Source organism: Eumetopias jubatus, unplaced genomic scaffold, assembly GCF_037043125.1.
Source record: "Eumetopias jubatus isolate StellerSeaLion01/CBP00866 unplaced genomic scaffold, mEumJub1_p1.0 scaffold_10, whole genome shotgun sequence".
Lineage (NCBI taxonomy): Eukaryota > Metazoa > Chordata > Mammalia > Carnivora > Otariidae > Eumetopias > Eumetopias jubatus.
The window spans coordinates 70,254,829-70,278,811 of record NW_028274816.1 but is presented as its reverse complement, the minus strand read 5'-3'; the positions used below and the strand labels follow the sequence as shown (position 1 = coordinate 70,278,811).

General features: G+C 44.5%; 2 protein-coding genes across 2 annotated transcripts in view; one reads left to right on the top strand and one right to left on the bottom strand.

Annotated features, from left to right (window-relative positions):
• The window catches only part of TTC19 (tetratricopeptide repeat domain 19), a 28,814-nt gene extending 19,428 nt beyond the window's left edge, over nt 1-9,386 (bottom strand). Inside the window, exons 1-7 of the mRNA XM_028089484.2 lie at nt 9,179-9,386; nt 8,960-9,093; nt 7,017-7,127; nt 6,510-6,548; nt 5,734-5,790; nt 5,355-5,416; nt 3,022-3,116 (exon numbers count right to left, since the gene is read on the bottom strand). Coding sequence (XP_027945285.1) covers nt 3,022-3,116; nt 5,355-5,416; nt 5,734-5,790; nt 6,510-6,548; nt 7,017-7,127; nt 8,960-9,093; nt 9,179-9,362 — 682 coding nt within the window. The 5' untranslated portion in view covers nt 9,363-9,386. The remainder of the gene's footprint in view (nt 1-3,021; nt 3,117-5,354; nt 5,417-5,733; nt 5,791-6,509; nt 6,549-7,016; nt 7,128-8,959; nt 9,094-9,178) is intronic.
• Nucleotides 9,387-9,527: 141 nt separating this feature from the next.
• On the top strand, nt 9,528-23,401 carry ZSWIM7 (zinc finger SWIM-type containing 7). Its single transcript, XM_028089456.2, has 6 exons — nt 9,528-9,708; nt 12,119-12,140; nt 15,796-15,898; nt 20,406-20,510; nt 21,833-21,952; nt 22,088-23,401. The coding sequence occupies exons 1-6, from the start codon at nt 9,618-9,620 to the stop codon at nt 22,100-22,102; spliced, it is 456 nt and encodes a 151-aa protein (XP_027945257.1). The 5' UTR covers nt 9,528-9,617; the 3' UTR covers nt 22,103-23,401.
• The last annotated feature ends 582 nt before the right edge of the window (nt 23,402-23,983 follow it).

The following is a 23,983-nucleotide window of genomic DNA, read 5'->3' as shown; positions in this document are numbered from 1 at the left end:
GAGTAACTAGTAAAACGTAAAAACAATGTTTATAATAGAAATTAATTTGATTTCTCCAACAAGAGTTCCTTTGCCTGGAAAAAATATTTTCACAATATATTACTAAATTAAAAAAAAAAAAGCATATACAGTATGATCCCTAATTTATTTCTTAAAATGTAAACAGCATAGGGGGAAAACAAACCTGCAAAGACATACACCAAAATATCAACAGTAGTTCTTTCTTAGTACTATTATGGATGATCTTTATTATTTTCTTCCTGATGCTTTTCTAAATCTCCTTGGTATTGGAGTCAGAAACTTTTAAGAAACGATGCTATAAATGAAAGGTAGCAAGGGTGTGAATAGTTCAAACGTGACTAATTTGATAGCTAGACTTGTTTTTACATCTTTTGTCAATTCCCTCAAAGCACTTCCATACCACACTGAAACTCTCCTTGGTGCCTGCCTGCTCTTCTGTTCTTAACAGTCACCAGTTACTGAGCCTCCACTGTGTGCCAGGCACTGCTCTAGCACCAATGATTCAGCAGTGAACAAAACAGATGAAATCTCTATCCTTCTTTGACAGGGAAGACAAATACTAAGACACTTGGAACCAAAATATACTTTTAGTGGCCATACAAACATGAAGACACAACACACACACGCATGCTCCTACTTTCAAGTGTGAGGAAGAAAAAGTAAAGGACAGATGGGACGAGATCACTGTTTGAGTCAGGGCAGGCCCCCGAGGAGGGAGCCCAGAACTGAACGAAGAGAGCTGGCCATGCAAAGATACGGGAGAACAGCTCGGTAGAGGGAGCAAGTGAAAAGGCCTTGAGATGGCATCGAGCTTGCACAGAACAGCAGGGAAAAGACCAGTGTGGTCAAAGTGGGATGAGCAAGGGCGAGGGTAGTGGATGATGTAGAAGTAGGTAGGGGTCAAATCACGTAGGGCCTTACAGGTCCAAAGGGGTCCTGAAATTTATTCTAAAGGTGATGCAAAGGCACTGAGTTTTAGAAGACCACTCTGCCTGCTACATGGACAACAGATTGTGTGAGGGAATGCAAGGAAGCAGGAAAACCTTTGAGGAGACTTTACAGGTGTTCAGGCAAGAAATAACGGCCTGGACCAAAGTAGCAGGGTGAGAGGATGAGACGGGGTCTGACATGGATGTACCTTGATGGGCGATCCAATATAACTTGGTGACTTACCATCAGGAAAGAGGAAGGAATCACAGGTGATTCGTAAGTTCTTGGCTAAAGCAACCGAGTGAATGGTGGTGCCATTTACTGAGTGGGCCGACTGGTGGAGAAGCAAGTATGTAAGTGGGAGAAATCAAGAGACCCGGGGCACCTTGGGTGGCTCAGTCAGTTAAGTGTCTGACTCTTGGTTTCGGTTCAGGTCATGATCTCAGTCAGGGTCGTGAGATCGAGCCCCGTGTTGGGCTCTGTGCCCAGCTTGAAGTCTGCTTGGGATTCTCCTTCTCCCTCTGCCCCTCCCCCCACACTCTCGCTCACTCTCTCTCCAAAATAAATAAATAAAATATTAAAAAAAAAAATCAAGAGACCCATTTCAGACATGTCAAGTGTGAAATGACCACTAGACATTCAGGTCAAGATGCTGAGGAGACAATTTTACCCAGTTCATGTCTGTAATCCATGTGTCAGTTGGGGATGAAGAGGTTAACTGATATTTAAAGGTACAGGGGGACTAAATGCTATCTCCTAGGGTGTGAGCCCCAAAGTCTGCTAACTTTAGAGGTGGCAAAGGGGAAGGTGAGTGACCAGTGAGGTGTCCCAGAAGCCAAGTGAATAAAGTGTTTCCAGTACCAGGGTCAGAGCTGCTAATAAGTAGAGCAGGTAAGATAAAGATTGAGAACTTGTGACCTTGATAAAGGGGGCTTCAGCAGAGTGCTGGAAGAGAAAAACCGGTTTAGGTTCAAGAGAGAACTGGAAGAGGGGCGCCTGGGTGGCACATTTGGTTAAGCGTCTGACTCTTGGTTTCAGCTCAGGGCATGATGTCAGGGTTGTGAGATCAAGCCCCGTGGCAGGCTCTGCACTCAGCACAGAGTCTACTTGAGACTCTCTCTCCCTCTCCCTCTGCCCCGCGTCCTGGCTCTCTCTCTCTAAAATAAATAAAGATAAGTCCTAAACAAAAAGAGAGAGAGAGACCTGGAAGACAACAGAGTACAGATAACTCAAGTCATAAAGTCATATGTATTGCTTTAGGGACAAGAGGTGACCACTGTTTCTCTAGCATCTTGCTAGCTCTTGGCACAGAGTACATGTGAAGCAAGCATTACCAGATGAATGTTGAATCTAAAAATTCCCAATATTTCAAACCATATTAAGAAACCTGAATGGCTGAGAGCTAGAGAGCATCCTGACCATCCCATTCTGTTCCTAACATCATTCTTTATGTTCTTCCCTCCATAATGAGGATGAACTACAAAAACCTGAGTTTCCCTGGGGCACCTGAGTGGCTCAGTCGGTTAGGCATCTGCCTTCGGTCATGATCCCAGGGTCCTGGGATCGAGCCCCACATCGAGCTCCCTGCTCAGCGGGGACTCTGCTTCTCCCTCTTCCTCTGCCCCTCCTTCCCGCTTGTGCTCTCTCTCTCTCACTCTCAAATGAATAAATAAAAAAAATTTTAAAACAACCCTGAGGTTCTCTTCACCTTTTATAACTTGGTACATATCCAGGACCGAAAGGTAATTAAGTAGCATTGTGACTGGTAGCTGAACCAAGAGAAAAGAAAAAGACCTTCCCTTTCTGCTCCCCAATTTTCCAGAGATTATATATAATAAAGTCAACAAATTACGAACATGTCAGCAAAGGGTTAAAAAAGCAAACAGTGGTCAAGTTATTTAAACAAAACATCTTATTCCAAACCTTCTGCTGAGATCTTAACAGCCACTTAATTCCCCAAATGGGTAGCTGGCCCTCCCCCAATTCAGGTACCTCGCCCTCTACTGCAGTGTTAAGAGTAAAGCTCTGAGGCAAAAAGGCAATGTCCAGAAAACAGTCAGGTTTCCCTACCTGACAAAATGTCTTCTGCTAATTCCTTTTCTCTTTCAATTTTTTCCTCTAGAGTTGAAATGCAGAATTCATAGCCAGCAAGAGCAAATTCCTGTCTGTAAAGCAAAGATCAGCAATCGGCTGTTCACCTTTTTACAAACTCCTTGTTTATATGCATTTTCCGGGCTTGGGTGTGAGCATTAGCAATACGGGGAGTGTAAGACGGGAAGAGGGAATGCTGCCTAAAGTTTCTAAGGGGTCTCAATCTGCCATTTTGCAGAAGTTCTTAGTCACCCATGTAACCTAGCTTAAGACATAAAAAGCTAAGAATGCTGCTATAATCTTAGTAAAGGACAGAACCAGTGGCTTCCACCATCTCCCAGTAACGGTTTCCAGTGAGTCAGTTTCTCCATTTGGGAAAGCCTTACACCCACTCAAAGCAATACTGATTATGAACGGAGGCTCAGGCCACCTGCACTAAGGATGCTGACTACGATCTCATGCAATTTCTGGAGACGTTTACTAGCTTTGTTTATTAGCTTTCCGACCTGTTAGGTCTTTAGTGGAAGCTTCTTTTACATACATGGAATTCCTGGCTATGGCACTAGAAGGCACTGAGCCTGAATCTAGCCCGGGACCCTCGACCCACTGGAGAGGACACGCAAACATCAGGCAGACGGACTCTGGACAGAACAAGTGTCAACCGCTGGTTTCTAGAAAGACATGCACAGACACAGCAGAAATTCTTTCTCCATCCAGAAGCTCAGCCCTGGTTCTTGTCTTCCGTGGTGGCTCTGGTTTCTTAGCAGAAGTGGCACTACCAAGCTCGCCCCTTCTCCTCTAGCGCTTTGCTGGGGAGAAGAGATAACCCCACTGCCGTACTCTGTTCCCAGAATAGAAGCCTCTCCAGACCAAACTTTGGCAGGAGGGACTCTATCCAGCTGGGACTTGGAGCAGGGGGAGGCTGCCCACTCGATGTTTCTAGTCAGAGCAAAATGTCTAGAAACAAGTCCCTTACTAATATCAGCCTTCCTAAGCCCCAAGTCTGGTTATATATCTTCTGGTCTCATGTTTCTCTTAATAAAACTACATGAAAAAACTACTTTTGACAAGCGTACAGAGTAACTAACAGGCTAATTATCAGGGTCTACTACTTTCATTTGTATGAGACCATGAACTCATCTTACTCTCCACTGTGATTAGCTTCGGGCTTCTTTTTATCCCACTTCACAGCCCATCGGCCTCCAGTTCTGTTTGTGACTCCTCCAAGAGAGACTGATCCCAGCTGCGATGCTCCCCAGCACAGGCCAACCTCAAAGTGCCTCAAAAGACTTGAAATCAAAGTCCCGCAGAAGTTCTAGCCCATCTAGTGTCCAAGCAAATGCAGGGAGCGAGCAGGTTCTGTTGAAAATGAAGGAGCTGGGACCAGTGCCAGGGACCCCGGGCTCAATAAGTACTCGTTATAGCATGAGATCTGATGTCATTCCAAACCTCTGGTACCCAGCTACTGCAGCAACTAAAAACCTAAGGAGAAGCTAGTCTTAGGTCCTCCCTTAAATGCACTCCAACAGATATAACTCTCTAGGAGTTCTTTGCTTACACCCTAGGTGTTCCTTCTTTGAACTCCACTTAGAGAGACTAGAAGGCATGAGGCCTCACTCATCGGTGTTCCTGGGACCATTTGTACATGTCCGAATCATCTCCTAAAGCCTTTCCTATGTAGCAGGAAGATTCTTCCTTATAAGATTTCAGACTCATCTAATACTTTTAAATTAACACCAATTTCCTATCTTACTTATCCAGAGCTCACTCCTCTACTCTGAGGTATTTCCCCTGCTTAAAACTCGCTACCTGATCACCTTTACATGCTTTAAAAACACTGCCTACTGGACTAGCCACCGAGACACTCCCATACCAACTCCTTCCTCACTCAACTATTTATCTACCTTCCTGGTTTGTTGACACTTATATCCAAAAATGGTTCCTTTAAAGTATATTACCCCAACAGCTTTTACATTGCTCCCTCCTCTTCTAGGCAGAGCTAAACTAGTTCTAACTATAACTTCCCTTCCCAGTTCAAACAGGAACAGAAAAGCTGATTAGCCTTAGGGCAGCCAGAGCGGTGAGGGCTGTCTGCCCCACTCAGCAGGCTATTGGAAACAGCGGGGCAAAACTAGAAGACTCAAGACTTCAAAGGTGGGGTGCAGGGAACACTTTGAGTGAGACACCCAATTCTTTTGAGACGCAGATGATTGGAAGCCAAATGAAAATTACATAACATCCTACGGTTAAAGTTCTCTGTCCATAGCCCAACTCCCTGGCTGCCGCCACACCTAGATTCTGACTCTACTTACCTATTTTGAGCAGCATAGATACTGGCCAGCTTTAGAGAGATTTCAATTATTGCATTGTCTTCCTGTTGGAAGAAAGGAAATGAAGATAATTCACACACGTTAAATTTCCTCATGGATTATTTCTGATCAACATCTAGAGAGACTTTGGTCTAAAAGCCATAGTCTTTATCCTTCTGGAGAGATTAGGCAATTGGATCCCTCAGCAACCATGTTTTTGCCCCAGTGGAAGACTGGTAGTTGTTATACAGGTCCAAGGGGGGAAAAAAAAATCCACCTTTTTTTGCCAAAGCACATGGTGGGGGCTGAGCGGAGTTTTCAGGAAGCAAAACTATTTTGAAAACTGCTTCAGCTAGGGCCCAATCCCAGGCAATGTCCTTACCTGTTGCATGCCCCCTCCAAGCAGGTAACTCATTGTTGCTTTAAAAAGTTTTTCTGCCTAAAAGCATAAGGAAAAGATTTTTCTTTTACTTGGGACCCTGGATTCTAAGTACTAGTCTGATGCATCATCCCCTTGTAAAACACAACACACACACACATATACACAGAGCAAAACATCCTTGTGATGGGAAAACAGGCAAAAATACCAGGACCCCACCTCTTCTGGGCACCTTAAAAACCACTCTGTAATGAGTAGAAACCAACTTCATCTAAACCTACTGCAGCAGAAACTGCAAACTATTCCCTAATCATTCACTCTCCTATCCTTTCGGTTACAACATCTCCTCAGTTTTTAACATATCAGCCTCCTGTGCACTTAGGTACGGTCAGATGATGAGGTTTCGGCCAAGGGATGCAGGTAGAAGGAACGTGAACAATTTTTAAATTCTATTTTATAAGGAAGCTGCCTGCCTGCCCTTTCCCTCCTCTGCATCCTTCCTGGCGGCTGGGGGTGAGCTAACTCACCAATGCAGACGAGAACACTCTTAGAACGAACTCAAGCCTGCAGCCCACTTCATGGAACAGAGGTATCTACCATTCTTCAGTGCACAGCTAACTCTGGAATAATGCATTAAAAGAAATACACCCTCTTGTTTGAGTCACTCTATTTTAGGGTCTCTGTTACAGCAGCCGAGTTTGTACCCTTACTAATAAAAGTTCCCTGGAAGCTAGTCCTTCACAAATTCAAAATACCACAAACTGATTTTACTTACTTACATTTTCAAGTTGACCCCGTATAAATGCTAGGTTGGCCATCTGAAAGCAAATTACAAATTGTTTTTCAGTTTAGAGCACTGCATTTTACTTACTTCAAAACCTTTAAGCTAATGACTTCCTTTTATTTTTACCCTCTAAATAAAAAAAAAAAAAGTTCAAAGAGAAAGGTATTTAATTTGCTAAAATCAAAGCACAGCAATAGTGTGTGTAAATAGTTGCACAATCTTTGCTGATGACAAACCAAATCTAGATCCAATCATCACTGAAAAAACAAATACTAATGACATTTATTTTTGGTGTGAGATTTAGACTTCATATAAGCAAAGAGTGATAAAATGTTAGTACCCAAGGGTAATAAAAATTGGAACCAAAAGAAAACGTTGTAAAAACAAAAATGAAAGAGCTTTACAACACCCTGAAGGTCAGGAGCGTAAATCAGGAGAGCGAACAACCCTTCTGTTGCATCCACCCTTCATCATCAGTGGCTCAGACTGTTAGAAGAGTTACCAAATCATAAGTGTAAGTGATGGCCTTCCTGTTATCACTCTGGTAGGCAAGACGAAGAGCGTCATGTAAAATCAGCTCAGCCTCTTCTGGCTCATCTTTCATGATGCTCAACTGAAAAGAGAAAACAAAGAAAGGAACAGAAAATGAAATGTAAAGAAAGCACGTGTTATGTGCTACCAGACTGAAGGGATATGGCCACACACCCCAATACACAGAAGACAGCTATCCATTCATTCGTCAAATATTTACTGAATTCCAACTATGCACCAGGCTTTACGTTTACAATGGTAACAGGGAAGTAAGCTTCCCTTGCAGCTATGTGCAGCCACACGGCAAAGTTCTGGCCAACAGAGCCAGACACCAGGAATGTGAGCAATTTCTGCATCCTATTTTATAAGGAAGCTGCTTGCCCTACATCCTCTTCTTCCCTTCCTACAGGCTGGAAATAACCCTGTAGGACATAAAAGCTTAACAACAACTGATATAAACTATGAAGAAAAGTAATGGGAAGGAACAATAAGGAGTCCCCTCTAAATGGGAATCCGAGAAGCCTTCCGAGGAAGTGACAGTTAAACAGAGGTAGGATGGATGAGAAAGAGTCAACCAGGAATTATGGGGAATAATGACCCAGAGAGTAGGGGATGAACAGAGGCCCTATATGTCGAAGAGAAGAGTCTTCAAGAATCATTCAAGAAATGAAAGGAAACACATGTGAAAGGGAGATGGTGAGCCAGAGGATTACTGCTAAATGGGTGGGCAAGGCAGGGTGGTGTAGGTTATGTAGGGTCTTGCAGGCCATGGTAAGGAGTTTGGATTTTATAATAAATACAGTGGGAAGTCACTCAAAAATTTTTAGGCAAAGAGAATACGATCTAATTTACATTTTTTAACTTAAATATTCTTTTAAGATTTATTTTTAGAGAGAAAGAGTGTGCGGGGCAGGGGGGTCCTCAAGCAGACTGCCCATCGAGCAGGGAGCCGGCAGTGGGGCTCGAACTCACAATCCTGAGATCATGACCTGAGCTGAAATCAAGTCGGAGGCTTAACCGACTGAGCCACCCAGGCGCCCCCCAATTTACATTAAAAAAAAAAAAATGAATTCAGGCTACTGCATGAAGAGTGGGGCAACAGGGCAGGCAAGACTACCAGACAGCAGGCTGTGGCAATGTGGCCGGGAGGACAGCAGAGGGCAAAGAAAACGGCAGATTTCAGAAATACTTCGAATTTGCTGGCAACAGTAACTGTTGCTGGGCTGGAAGTGTACTGAGAGGCAGTGGTAAGGTAACCTCAGGTTTTAAGAACGACTAGGTTGCCAGGCTGGAAAACTGGGTAGATGGCAGCAAAGAGAAGATGGTGAAGGAACGTGCTGGGGAGGCCTCTGCGATCAACAGTCAGGTCTGAGGGGCAGGTGAGGCCCCAAAGTGGAGAGGGCATGTCAGGAGCACACTGCAGCACAAGAATATAAATTTGGATGTCGTTAGCACCGAGGCGGTAGCGAGCCCAGTGGCAGAGAATGAGATAACCTGAGGACAAAACAGAAAAGATTGTGGAGAAAAGGAAGACTTTGGAAAGAACAGAACCAACACTCAAGTGCGTTTTCTGGACGCTCCGTACGTTCCCAATTCTCGATGCCAGTCTCTTCGGCTTGGCTGGCTCCCTGATAAAAACAACTACATTTCCGCTAATTTTGCTTGGATAAAAGAGCGATGCCCGGGGTGCCACCTCCATCTGCACTGGGGACTGCAGCGGTCTGACTGCAGGCTCTGGAGTCTGACAAGCCTGGATGGATGCCAACACCGCCCGCCCCCCCCCCCCAACCATGACCCATCGAATTCCGGGCAATTCTACCCCCGGAGCCCTCATTCCAGTCTTCGGGAAACTGGAGCGAGCACTGCGCACCCACAGGGCCAACGAAGAGGCCTCGCTCACAAAGGCCGCCTCACCTTGGCTCGCTTCAGCAGCTGGATGATCTCGGCCTCGGCCTCGTCCGCCGCGCCCTCGGCGGCGGCCCCGCCCGCTCCCTGCCGCTCCTCCTCCTGCTCCTCTGCCGCAGCGGGCCTCGAGAACCAGGCGAGCGCTGCGGGAAGGGGCTCTGAGGTCACCGGGCCCGGCCTGCGCCCCGGTCCCCGCCCGGCCGGCCCCGCCCGGCCCGCGCTCCTCACCTGCCAGCAGCGGCAGCAGGCCCGGGCCTCCGCCGCGCGGCGCGACTCGGGATGCCGGCACCCCCACCTCAGGCGCCCGGCCTCCTGCCGGCCCCGGGAGCAGGCGCGCCGAGCAGGCCCGGCACCGCCGCCCCGCGGCCCGCAGAAGGCCTCGGCCCAGGCTCGGGCTCAAGAGCCGGTACATGCTCGCGCGGCGTCCTCGGCGCACTGCAGGCCCGGCCGGATCCCAGGACGTCCCGCCCCCAGCGCCGAGCGCCCACCGGATTGGTCGGGCCGCGAGGTGGGAGGAGGCGTCGTCGTGGCCGCCCGCATGCGCGTGACGCGCGCCGACGCCACTTCGCCTCGCCCCGCCCCCGACCGACGGCGGGAATTCTCGCTAGTCGCCGTCGGAGCGTCGCGCCTGCTGGGCTTTTGGGGGAGGGTAAAGGCCTGGGACGCCATGGCCTCCGCCTTGCCGGGAGTCACTTTGCCCGCTGTCGTCGAGGAGCTCCTGAGCGAGATGGCTGCGGCGGTGCAGGAGAACGCGCGAAGTACGGGCCGGAGGGCGTGCGTAGCTGCGCTGTGGGCGGTGGACCTGGCCTGGCCGGGCGGGGAGGCGAGAGGCGGAGTTCTCTGGGCCTGCGGGGCGCGGGGTTGGGGGCGCCGCCCCCGCGCTCTTCGTCCTGGCTTCTCCGGGCTTTTTTCCCCTGCGGTTCTATTCCCAAACCCCAGTTCGTAAAAAAAAAAAAAAAAAAAAAAAGGAAAGAAAAGAAGGAAAAGGGAAGCCCGATTTGTTTAGGGAGCAGCGCGGTGGTTCCCTGCCGTACGGCGGGGCAGCCGGGACAGAAGTGCTGGGCGCTGCCACGAAACCCCTGAGAAGGGACCTGGGGCCAGGAGGGCAGAAGACACGGGAGCTTGCGGGCAGGTACGGGGAGGTGAAGTTCTTAATTGATTATTAAGCTTGCCTGTGGTCTTTTTCTCCCCCCTCAAAATCTTAATTCTAAAATTAATCGTCGCGCACACTGTGTGCACCAGATAAATATTTTAGAACCTGGAAACCCAAATGCATACGCAGTGACTGGAGTAAATAGGGATGTTGTGAAAGTAACTGTTACTTCTCTGACCAGCAGAGGATGCTCTGTGACTGTGCTTACCAAAAATCACCCAGGCGCTCTCAAGATGTGTTCAGGGCATGCTCGTATTAAAGATGGTAATTCTAATCAGAATGCACAGACCAATTGGAACTACTCAACCAGTGTAAAAAACGGCCACTTAATAGCAGTGCACACCTCAAAATTGCCGCTGCTTTTTCACTTGGACGGCTTTTGTTTTAAAAGGAGTGTACTTTGAAAGGGTTTATCTTAACCAGCTGAGCCACCCAGGCGCCCCTGAAAGGGTTTATCTTGAGTTACTGTATTTATCCATACTGACGTAAGCATGGTATGTATGTTTAAAAGATTAGGCCAGGCAGGTATTCTGAAATGTCGGGATCCCCAAAAGGATGGGGGAAAAAACAATCTGTTAGCTCAAACACTGGTTGCCAAAAGTGGGCTCTGTCTGAATGGGTTAATCCACACACTGTGACTCTCTTGGCTCACGGCTCAGGCAGAGGGACCACTGGCATTGATTCGTGTTTATTTCCAGCAGAACCGTTTCCTGCTATTTTAAAATATTTGTTCTACGTAGTAATGCACTGTTACTGTTCTCTATGCTTCAATGATAATATTTTTAGATCGAGATTCTGAGTTTACACTTGTATGATGATGTGATATCTAATCACAGCTGGGCCACGTAGGAAGCTGTGGTTGCTTCTCCTTTCCTGCATAACTTTTTGTTTTGCCTGGAATTACAACTGTTGTGGTTGTGTTTTTTTAGTTTCCTATGTATGTATCCCTAATTCAACCTCAAACTCTTCGCCAGTGTTCTAAATCTCTACTCCATATGTTCAGATGAGTGAGATGTTGTATCCGTTTCATTCTTCTGTGGAAATCTCTCCTAGAGCCTAGACTTGCTCTCCTAGCTGTTGGACTGACTGCCCTCCTAGCTATTTCCTGAGATCTTCCTTTACCACTATTTTCCTAGGAATTCCCTTTGCCTGTGTTGAGCGGTATGTTTATCGACAATTTTCTTTTTTTTTTTAATGTTTTATTTATTTATTCATGAGAGTCAGAGAGAGAGGCAGAGGCAGAGGGAGAAGCAGCCTCCCTGCCTAGCAGGGAGCCCGATGCGGGGCTCGATCCCAGGACCCCGGGATCATGACCTGAGCTGAAGGCAGACGCTTAACCATCTGAGCCACCCAGGTGCCCCTCTACAATTTTCTTTTTCTGGGTTTACTATCTTATTTTATAGAGCACATTCTCCAGTAGCTTCCTGAAGAAGCGTATATGAGGTATACTTTTGGAAGCTTTATGTGTCTAAAGAGTTTTTTCTAACCTCACCCTTAAATGATAGCCTGGCTAGGTATTGAATTATATGTTGGAAATAGTATTTCTTCAGACATCTGAAAGCGTTATTCCACTACCATCTGTCTCCTTGAACTTACTTTAAAAGAGTCTATTATTTTAACCCCCCCTGCTTCATCCCCATCTCCAAAGCGATCTGGTGCCACCAGTTTCTGAGGGTTGTAGGGGTAAGAGAATACTGGATTTTGGAGTATAAATGAGGTTATTGCTTGGCTCTCTCCATTGCTAGCTTAGGATTCAGTTTCCTCAGGTCTTGTAAATTATTTTCCAGTGTATCTTAGCTGTTGTTTCTCCCTGTCCTTTCATTCTGGGGAATTTATGCTTTTAAAAAATAATCCTTTTATTATTGTTTAGTGGAGTATTTGGAAGGAGTAAAATTAGATGCATAGACTTAATTTACCGTCTTACACAAAAATCTTCTTGGTTATAGTCTTTTAAAGATTTTGTCTATGGCCACCGGTTTAACATGATTAACTTTCTTCCCATTTGTGTTTTACAGTTCCTGATGAGCATCTGTCAGCGTAAGTATATATCCTGTTGTAATTTTTTTAACCATTAATGTGTCTTTTTTAAAGATTTTATTTATTTAGAGAGCTGGGGGAGGGGCAGAGAGAGAGGGAAAGAGAGAATCCCAAGTAGACTCCACACTGGGTGTAGAGCCTGACACAGCACTGGATCCCACCACCCTGAGATCATGACCTGAGCCAAAATCAGGAGTTGGATGCTTAACCGACTGAGCCACCCAGGCACCTCAACCATTAATGTGTTTTAAAAGCCAGATCCTTTCAACAACCCTTGGTTTTTAAAAAATACTCTTACTATGATTTAACAGTCTTGCACACAGGAAGACGAACCATGAGAGACGATGGACTCTGAAAACCAAACTGAAGGTTCTAGAGGGGAGGGGGGTGGGGGGATGGGTTAGCCTGGTGATGGGTATTAAAGAGGGCACGTTCTGCGTGGAGCACTGGGTGTTATGCACAAACAATGAATCGTGGAACACTACATCAAAAACTAATGATGTAATGTATGGTGATTAACATAACAATAAAAAATACTCTTACTAAACTAAGAACAATGTTTCCTTGACATGATTGTTAAAAATCTGTCCAAAGCCAATACCAATCTTGGCCGTACAAGGTATTCTTGTGTTGTACTATTTGTCACTTTTGTTTAACATTGTTCTAGTAGGGGTGCCTGGGTGGTTCAGTCAGTTGAGCATCTGAGTCTTGATTTCAGCTTGGGTCATGATCCTGGAGTCCTGGGATTAAGCCCCACATCAGGCTCGCCACTTGGTGGGGAGTCTGCTTGTCTCCCTCTCCCTCTGCCCCTTTCCTGCTCACATGTGCACGCTCTCATAAATAAATCTTTTAAAAACAAAATTGTTCTAGTGGTTGTAGTTGTTACACTGACACATGAAAAAGAAATTAGAAGCATGACTATCTGCAAGGAAAGACAGTCATCATTATTTGTAGATGACATAAATGTTTAAAAACCAAGAGAATAAAGAGTTTTTTTATTACAGAGATTAAAAATTGTTTTCCCTCATACCAAAGTTAAAAAATACAGCTGCAATCTCAGTAGAAACAAAGAAGTGAAAGCTACCTAGGAATAAGTGACATTTAATTGTATATGTGTACTTAATATTTAATAATCTAGAAAGATAAATACCAACCTATACCAGTGATGATTTCAGAGGAAAGAAAAGAGATGGAATTTAGGTTTGCAAAAAGGTTTTAAGTTTTTCTCTACTAAGTGTTTTATAGAGATTATATATTAGAAAAAAATTACTATTAAAACAAAGAAAATAGGCAAATAATAAAAATGTAAATTAGCAGGGGCACCTGGGTGGCTCAGTTGGTTAAGCGACTGCCTTCGGCTCAGGTCATGATCCTGGAGTCCCGGGATCCAGTCCCACATCGGGCTCCCTGCTCAGCAGGGAGTCTGCTTCTCCCTCTGACCCTCCTCCCTCTCGTGCTCTCTATCTCTCATTCTCTCTCTCTCAAATAAATAAATAAAATCTTTAAAAAAAATGTAAATTAGCAAAAACTTTGGGGAAAAGGGTAGATCTTCCTAGTGATCATAAATAAATTAAAATAATGATGCAACTTCCCATCTGTAAAACTGGCAACCACAGAAACGATGTTGGTAAGAATGTCCCAGATGTTGGCAAGAACATGGAGAAAAGGGTAATTGATACCCTGCTGGTACAAGTGTAAATTGGAAAGTAACCTGGCAACAGGTGATAGGAGCTTTAAAACATATACATATTCTTCAGTTCACAAATTCCACTTATAAGAGTGTATCCCAAGGAAGTAATCATGCATGTTCATAAAAGATTTTATAGTGAGCATATTCATCCAGTATTGCTTATAGTAGCAAAAACAAAACCAAAACCCCACCTGCAGACAATCTAGTTATTCACATTAGATTTAAGAAACCCTAATTATCTAAAAATAGAGTTTGGGGAAAAGCAAGGTAATTCATCTCTACAGTGGAATTCCTTGTAACCGTTAAGAATGTAAAAAAAAAAATAGGAGGTGTTCACAGTAAGTTATAAAGTTACAAAGGCAGGTTTAAAAGTTCTTACTAGATTCATTTTTAAAGTTAACTGTGATTAATTGATAAAGTTATGACCAGATTTTATTCATTTTTCTTTGTCCATAGATAATCTTCGTATGTTTAATGTAAAAAATTTAAAACTTCCCATTCTAATAGTTTGTTGTATCAAGAGACAAAGTTTGTTGGAAAACGAAGAAGTTGAACATTTTAATTTTGAATATAGTAGCTCTGTCTTCATGTTTTGTGTCAGATCACATGAGTTCTTTAAAACATTGACTTTTCCATCTTAGGTCAACCCATCCATTTTGTTTTTCAGTTTATAAAAATAACTCCTACTTGTAAAAAAAAAAAAAAAGTTCTTGGTTGGGGTTCCTGGGTGGCTCAGTCAGCTAAGCGTCTGCCTTCAGCTTGGGGCCTTGATATCAGGGTCTGGGCTCCCTGCTCATCGGGGAGTCTGCTTCTCCCTTTGCCTCTCATTCATGCTCTCTCAAATAAATAAAATCTTTAAAAAAAAATGTTCTTGGAAAATTGAGAAAACATGAAAAGCATCAACAATCATACCACCCAGTGATAATCACTGTTACAGTTTGGTTTATTGCTTTTTTTTTTTATTAAATATTTTATCTCGAGATATTGTGGGTTTTCTTAAAAATTTTTTAACGTGATTGAGAGTTTCTAAATACCTAATTTTGTGCCCAACCTTTCTCATCATAAGAATTTTCCCACATACCAAATTTTTTCTGATCTATCGTTTAAAGGTGGATAGCCTTTATTACTAATATAGAAAGTACGAATTAATACCCATCAGGTGGTAAACATGAAAATCTCTGATAATACTGGTCTTGGTTAGGATATGGGGAAAACAGAGCTCTTATACAGTGCTGGTGGGACTCTGGTTTCCACTGTGGAAAGCTATTGACAATGCCAATTAAAGTTGAAAAATGTACACATCTTAGGTCTCAGCAATTCTACTTATGTAACCAGGAAGAATTCTCATGTGCATTAAGGGACACGTATGGGGATAAGTGAGTATTCTTTATAATGTAAAACAGAGACAATCAGAATGCTTATCAGGGTATCTAAAAAATAAAATGTATGTACGTTTTATGTACGTATTTATGTAATAAAATGTTAGTCAAAAAATAAAAAATACATATATCAACATGCATCATTTTCAAAAGCACGTTAAATAGAAAAAACCAAGTTGCCAAAAAAGCCTACAACGTATCTTTTTAGGTTCTAAAACTTAGGAAACGAGCACACATATGTCTGATATGTGTGTGTATGCATGTGTGTGCTATGTATACATATTCAGCTTACTTTGTCTAATAAAACACAAAAACATTAACAGTAAGGAAGCCAACAAATGCATGCAGTTGCCTTAGGGATGAAAGGAAGTTGGGAAGAACAGGAAGCACTATGATATGTAAAGAGGGCTTTTTCTGGAAACATGTTAACATTCGGGGGAGGTTGATTACGTGGGGTTTTGCTCTATTGTCTTTTTTTCCAAATTAAAATGAGTTTTTTAAAAAAGTGCCAGTGGTGATCCTCTGGGTTAAGTTCCTGAGGTGACTGAAAGTAGGCAGTCTAATCTGAAGCCTCTCTGTTTCCCAGGCTGAAGTTCATCTTCGGCTCATCAGCCATCCAGGCCTTGGACCTCGTGGACCGACAGTCTATCACCTTAATCTCATCGCCCAGTGGGAGGCGCGTTTACCAGGTAGAAATCTAGAGGTGGGGATGATCTCAACAAGGAAGCCCCTTAGGACAAAACATTTTCGTGAGTCCCAATATTTCCTGGGCTACTGAAAAGCAAATGACCCAACTTCATAAAATCAGTGTGTTAGTAATTGAAATAAGCTAAATAAGACCTCTTAACCCTACCTAGTAGCAGTGTATAGAACCAGCAATGATGTGGAGAGGCTGTTTTCTCAAATCTTACTGCGTATAGTTGATTTTTGCTTCCCCGTGTTTATAACAAGCACTTTCCCCCAAAAAACTGTGTTGACACTTTCACCTTGTTCATTATCTCTTGCCTACAGGCAAAAGCCAAAATGCATTTTGAGGTCCTTTTGCACGCTCAGATTTATCTATCAGAAGTGATCTTTCAAAACTGTTGTCAGGAAGTACTTATTTTTTTTTTTTTTGGATCAAGATTATTTTTTTATTGCACATTTGCTTACAAATTTAGGTAGAGCTAAACCTCTAGTATTAAGTTAGTTTCAGCCATATTTCAATCACCTGAATTACAGCAGTGAATAGCCTATATGTTCCCCTAGGATTATGTTTCAGAAACTAGAACATTATCCTTCCCAATTTGTCTAGTTAACTGGAAGGAAGTACTTATTAATAAGGGTCAGACTATGCTGAAGGCAGGTTGTCTACTTGGACTTTAGTTTTGCCTTCTAGAATTTAAGATACGTAGATCTGTAAAGTAATAGCCTCTTATCAGACTCTGAAAGATTCAGATTTCCATGTGTTGATAATTCCTGCAAAAGCCCAACCAGGTATTTATCTTGCAGGAAACTGAGATGCAGAAAAGTAACCTCACATCTGGCAGTTGGGATTTGTAACTGCTGTCCCACACTGCAGCCCATTCCCACTCCCCCGCACCCCAGTGTAGCTATATGAGACAAGGGTAAGTGCCATGGGATTGAGGGAGGGGAATCTTGTGAATGAAATAAAAATATTGGCAGTGTTCTCCCCCAAGTTTTGAGTCTGGGGGTACCTGGGTGGCTCACTCGGTAGAGGGCATGACTCCTGATCTCGAGGCCCAAGTTGGATGTAGAGATTACTTGAAAATAAAATCTTAAAAAATAATAATATTTCCTTAAAAATTTTGTGTATGTGTGTATCTGGCTTGGAAGGAGTAAAGAAGCCATCAGCTCTAGTATGTAATCTAGGTCTTGCTGAAGACCAGGAAGGGGGAAGTTTTTCAGCATTTGGATTCTGGTTTATTTATATGAACATCTCAGAGTTGAGACCATGTCAGTTAATTTCTAGTGAGGGAGCAAAGCCTACTATTGTATTTACTTAAAAGAAGCCACCTATTAGAATTTTGTCAGGGCAAACTTAACAGATTAATAATCAAAGCTATTAAATGGTGTTGTACCTGACTAGGTGTTTCCATTTTACTTCTTAGTGTTTTTATTTGGCGTTTCTATGTAGCTAAAATACCCAGAACAAAAAGGGCCTTTGAGTTTTGTCCACATCTTTTAGTTTCAGATTTTTTGTCTCCATTCCAGTATTAGCATAACACTTGACCTGTACAAACAGACTTCTAACTGCCCTCCAACTCTAAGATCTAGTCATTCGTTAAAATCTTAAAAGATTTTGTTTGAAATATTTCAGTTCTTGTTGACTTTTTGTTTCTCCCAAGATTGCCAGTTGTTTAACTTTCCTCATTCCCATCCTGTATTATATTACATTGCTTTATTCGTCATAAAAATGCAAACTTCCTAGTACTGTGACTTTCAGCTTGAACTTTGAATTAAATGAGGCTGTGGAAATCTTACACAGACCCTCAGTTTAACCTTAATGGTCTCATTGTATACTACTATAGTCCAAATTTGGCTTAAGTCAGAGGTTCTCTGAGATGATAAAAGTTGAGTCAGACCCTGTCTGATACTCCTCTGGTCATCTTTCCATAGGTCAGCCTTCTGATGCTGTTACTGTCGTCCAGGTACAATGGTGATTATTCCAAAGTCGTCACTGGGCTGTTGTCACCCGAGTTGCTTTTCTGTAAACTTTTTGGGTTCACCTAGAACGAGGGATGCATCAGTCAGGAGAGGCTAAGCCATGCTGTGGCAGCAATGACCCCCAAATGTCAAAGACTTAGAAAAACAAAGTTTTAGGTCTCATTCATGCTTCACATCCATCCAGAGTCGATTACCACTCCACTCCAGGACATCTTCATCCAGGGATCCCAGTTGGTGTAGCAGCCTTTCTCTGGAATATTGTGGATCTCAGAGCAGAGAGAAAAGAGGATGTGGTCTGTACCGATTTGTAATGTTTCCGCTCGGCTACTCACATTTTCCTGGCTAAAGCAGGTCACATAGCCAGCCAGTAGTTAATAGGGCAGGAATGTATAATCTTCTTTCAGAGGCACTGAGCACAGGGAACAGTAAATAATACAGTTGAGCACTGTGACGGCTCCTGGGAGGCTGGCAGCAACCATAAAATAAAACTGCACTTGCGAGTGGATGACCGTCCAGGTGGGTCACACTCCTTAGTACCCAACTGGAACCACAGCAGACTTCCTCCAAGGGAGGCTCATACGAGTCTACTCATGGGGCGCCGTTTCCTCTTTCACAGATGTTTCTTTTTTAAAAGCTCTCTCCTGGGGATAAACATTGCAGACTGTGGGTGGGAGAAGTGGGGGCGGTTCCTGGGTGGGGGAGTCATTTTTCCATTGAAGGCTGAAGCCACTGACTTAGAGGATCCCTGAGGTCAATTTCCAGTGGTAGTCATTTCTAACTCAGATTTTTGCCTGATTATTGGGTTCATTAGTCATCCGATGGCTAGATAAGGAAGAAACAAATTCACGATTTACTATCTCTTGACAGTATTTTACTGCCTCAGGCGGTTGAACGGTGTACTTTTAGTCTTGGCCAGCCCCTGACAGGATCAGGCAAGGGAGCCTCTGTAGAAATTCTTCCCCCTCCCTAAGTCGCCTGGCATTGATTCAGCATAGTCCAGAGTCTTCTCATGGATTGGGGACCCACAAAAAGAAGGAACCAGAGAACGATTCAAGTCAGTGTAGAATTCCAGAGGCTTATGCCTGCTTAAATTTAAATCTAGAGAGAAGAGGTAGAGGAAGGGAAGAAATCTTAACGTTTTATTCATTGGTAATGGTCCGGAGACCCAAGAATCGTTCACGTCACTGCTGGATGTTGGGTTTTTCCCAGGATTCAGTGGAAGACAGTCTGCTTTCAGACTGTTGTCAGTTTGACAAACAAGCACAACACTCGAACACTGCTCTTTTGTTGCGGCCTTCCCTGTTGCTTCATTCTTTTTTTTTTTTTTTTTTTAAGATTTTATTTATTTGACAGAGAGAGACAGCGAGAGAGGGAACACAAGCAGGGGGAGCGGGAGAGGGAGAAGCAGGCTTCCCGCCGAGCAGGGAGCCCGATGCGGGGCTCGATCCCAGGACCCTGGGACCATGACCTGGGCCGAAGGCAGACGCTTAACTGACTGAGCCACCCAGGTGCCCCTAAGCTTTATTTTTTGTTGGGGAGAAAGAAGAATCTCAGGAATGCTGACTTTTTTTTTTTTTAAGTCCTGGCCTTTTCATTTCAATTGCCATCTCAGAGCCTAAAACTAATTTGAAAGCCCTGTGGCAAATTCGTAAGTGGCAGGTCATGGTAAAATGCCCCTCAGGATGTTTCTACTTCGTTGGATACTGATTTTACACTTCTGGTTTGGAAATTAAAGCCAGGAATGAAGGCCTAGACATTTTTGGTTTGGGGTGCTTGGCGGTAGAGAGACGTCAACAAGTGATTTCTCCGATAAGTTTGTCCGTTCATGCCACAGACACGTCATAATTTCCCTGTACGCCTGTCTCCTTTTTGTCCCCCAACTACGAACGAGGCGATTTGTTCCTGGACTGGGCCTCTTCACCAGCCCCTCAAGTATCTATATCCTCCTTCCATCCTGCTAGATGAATAGGCAGCTCCAGGCTTGCCTCATTCGGAGACCTCCACCCTGTGCAGCTGAGTCATCCCTTTAGCAAGATTCTTTGCTTTATTTATTCTCCCTGCCCTCAAATGTTTTTTAAGAGCCCTTTCCTTCTTCTGAAGACCCGTCTTCCTGTCTCACTGCTTGACTCTACCTATGTTCACACTTTGTTTAGGTGTGTGGTGGAAGCTTTAGAAATGTACACACCCACTGTGAAATACCAAAGGTTAAGAAACCCCACGCTAAAGTGTGTCCGAGGAGACCTTTCCCCTCCACCTCTCTCTAGGCAGCCCATAGGGTGGGCTCTCTAAATCGCTAGGGGGAGGATGGTTTAGCTAGTCTGAAACCCCAGTTTCCTTGTATGAAGCCCTCGAGGGCAGAGCCCCGAGCAGGAGGGGAGAGTCTGCACTTTTGGGTCACATGTTACTGCAGTTCTTCCCCGTGCGATTCGCAGGGCAACCCTGAATCCTCGGATGGATAAAGTCAAGGGAAGGAGGCTGTTTTCCAGCGTGCCTTTCGAAGTCTGATCTCATCTGTCCTTTTCTTTCTAGGTACTGGGAAGTTCTGGTAAAACATACACATGCCTGGCTTCTTGTCATTACTGTTCCTGTCCTGCCTTTGCCTTCTCGGTGCTGCGGAAGAGTGACAGCCTCCTGGTGAGGACGAGGAAGGCTCTTCCCACTCTAGTCAGATTAGCACATTCTTGGCCCTGACCAGCATGGCGTAAGCGCTATACAAAACGGGAATTTTTACTATATGTCAAAACAAATAGTTTATTGTCCTTGATTGCAGTTAGTCTTCTCTTTTGGGTTTATCCTCTCAAAATGCAGTGTCATTTTTAGATCTATATCCATTACCCGATTTTTTATTTATTTTTTATTTTCTTTAAAAGGTCACAGATGAAGCCTTGCGGAGGGCAACAAAATAATGTCAAAATTATTTTTTGAGTTGGCTCTGAGGAATTAGAGGGCCCGGTAAAAATATGAGCTAAACTGATTGTTGGCAACTTTGTGGATCCCCTACTCCAGCTATGAGGTGTTTCTTCCCACTGCCCGTAAGACAACCTGGCAGTTAGCCCCTAGAATATGGGGAAGGAGAGCACATGGAGACTTTTGCCCATTTCCCAGGCGCCCAGAGCCATCAAGCAGGAGCAAGACATACTCACATAACTCCTTATTTCAGACAAGAAAGCACTACCCACCTGAGAGCAGGTAGCTATTTTATAAGACTTGCCAAGGAAAATTATAGAACCCGCTCCATTCTTCCCCTTTCTCTCACACGGTTACCTTGGTAAACATCCTTGGAACGGGGGTGGCTGGTTGGGTATCCCATTGTTAAAAGACCACCTTCACAGCCGACATGTCATAAGTGTGTTTCACCTGTCAAGCGACAGGATTAAACTTCGGGCCCCTTCAGTGTCTAAAGCTGAGGGTGTTGGGACAGAGGGTCCGGCATGTCCCCAGAGGTGTATACAGGCCTATATGGGAGGGTTCTGCGACCCACCCGTGGGACAGCACGACGGTTAAGGGAGCAGCCCGCAGACTCAGCACGTGGGTAAAATGGGGACAAGACTTGTCCTCATGGGGTAGCCGACAGATTTCAGTGTGATCGTCTGTGAGAAGCACTGAGCAACACGGTAGGTCAAGGAATGTCTGCCATCACTGTGAAGAGTGTTCTGAAGGCTGGAGGAAAGCAAGAGAGCTGAAGACGAAAATGAGGGGCCTGTCTTGGTTTGCACGGTGGGTCATAAACCCTGTGTCGGCTGGGTCTAAACGGCTTCCCAAAACAACAGGCAAAGTAAAACTTTCTTCATCCCCTCAGATTTCTAGAAAGAATATATCGTGTCATCTTCAACTGCGGTTTTTAGGCAGTGAGTCCGTAACATGTGTGCCCCACTCCTTTCCTAGTAAATGTAGCAAGAGGTCTTGGTCAGCTTCGGCCCTGCCCATCTCTAACGGGTTTGTGTTTTGTGTTCCAGTGCAAGCATCTCTTGGCGGTTTATCTTAGTCAGGTAATGAGAACCTGTCGGCAGCTAAAGGTCTCTGACAAGCAACTGACTGACATATTATTTGTGAAGAAGCAACAAGCAGCACAAAAGGTATAGACTGAGCATCGTTATCTTTCAAAATAGAAGTCCTACCCAGAAAAACACTTCACCTACTAAGATTCACCTGCAGGAGAGGTGAAATAGATCTTCTGGAGACTTCTCGTCAACTATCCCTTTTCCCTCCAGGACAAGAGACTGTGAGTTGCAAGCCAGGATGTGCATATACTTTGAAGGTCTACAATTTCTCCTGAAAAATCTGAGCCAGCCTCTGAGCCCCGTGGGTCAGTTTCCTGGATGAATCAAGCATTTGACCCAAACAAAGCCTAGTACTGTGTTCTGTCCACAGTTAGATTTTTTTTTTTTTTTTAAGATTTTATTTATTTGAAAGAGAGAGCATGAGCAGGGTGGAGGGGCAGAAGGAGAAGCAGACTCCCCGCCAAGCAGGGAGCCCGACGTGGGACTTGACCCCAGGACCCCGGGATCACGACCTGAGCTGAAGGCAGACGCTTAACCCACTGAGCCACCCAGGTACCCAGTTAGTCAGATTCTTAAGTTACTGAAGTACTAGTAATTTTATTTAAGAGGTTGGAATGGTAGACGAAACTGGTCAGATGAAGTTTAGATGAGTAAGTGTGACTTCTCTCCTGGGATCCAGGAGTTTCCCCTGCAGCAACAGGAGCTCAGCGAGCGCAGAGATGTGGCCGAAGAGCAGCCAGCATAGAAAGACTTCGGGGTTCTTGCCTCAGTGAGCTGCAGCCGATCTGTGGAGCTGGTGCCAGGAAAGCTCACATAGGCTGCAGCGTTAGAAAGGTGGTGTTGAAAACAAGGAAAGAGCAGTGGTCTTGCCCTGCGTGCGCTGCAGGGCTTTATAACAAGCCCAAGGAAGGAAAACCAGACCGCGTGCAGCCCCGGAGAACTTCTTAGTAAGTAAAGCTTTTTCCCAGCCGGAGTAGGAGCCTGGAGGGCCGTGAATGCTCTGGTGCCATGGGGGCTCATAAATCTGCAGTGTCCTCGCGGGGATACTGCAGAAGGCAATGCAGCAGCGAACAAACAGATGAAACAGATTTTACAGCCGGGCAACGCCCAGCCCCGGGCCCCTGGAAACCTGCGGCACAGTGCGTGGACACGGTTCAGGGCACAGGTGGCACCGTGGTCCCTGCTAGGCAGAGCCTTTTGTTGCCACAGATAAAACCTGTCAAGACCCGACTCCTTGGGTGCCTGGGTGGCTCAGTTGGTTAAGCGACTGCCTTCGGCTCAGGTCATTGATCCTGGAGTCCCGGGATCGAGTCCCGCATCGGGCTCCCTCCTCGGCGGGGAGTCTGCTTCTCCCTCTGACCCTCTTCCCTCTCGTGGTATCTCTCATTCTCTCTCTCTCAAATAAATAAATAAAATCTTAAAAAAAAAAACAAAACGACTCCTTGGGAAACTTGAGCTGGTTATAAACTTCTCTTTTTAGGCAATCTTCAGAATAAAGAACAGAATGTGGATGCAGCACCCTAAGCTTGTGAAGTTTTATTTTTATTTCACCTAATAGATGCACATGGTTGTTTGATTTTTACTTATTCAGATTTTCACACTTGGGCTCCAGCAGCATGGCCAGACTTCAGCTTGGTAGAGAACTACACTTGACTGCCTGACTGTCGGAGGGGCAGATGCAGTCTGGGAGAGAGGGATTCCATCTCTCCGCTTTGTTCCACTAGTACATGGAAAAGAATGTTACCAAAGAATGATATTCTACTTACAGACTTAACAAGAGTAGCATTTCCCCAAATAAATACAGCAGTTTGTGACTGAAGAATTACACTTAATTTTCCTGGTCACCTTCCTAGGAACAAGTATCTATTTTTAGTACGCTCAACTTTTATTCTTTCACTGCCTCTAAGTTAAAAAACAAAACAAAACAAAACATTTGTATTATAATAGTTCACAGTGTTTCACAGTAAAATAGTTTCATTCTCTACCATGAAAGAGGCAGACTCTTAAAAAAACAAAACAGTCTCTTACAATCCATTCAGGCCATCGGCATCATCCACACAGAGCAGCCAGAGAGAACCAGAAAGACATTTGTGAGCCTTTGGAGCC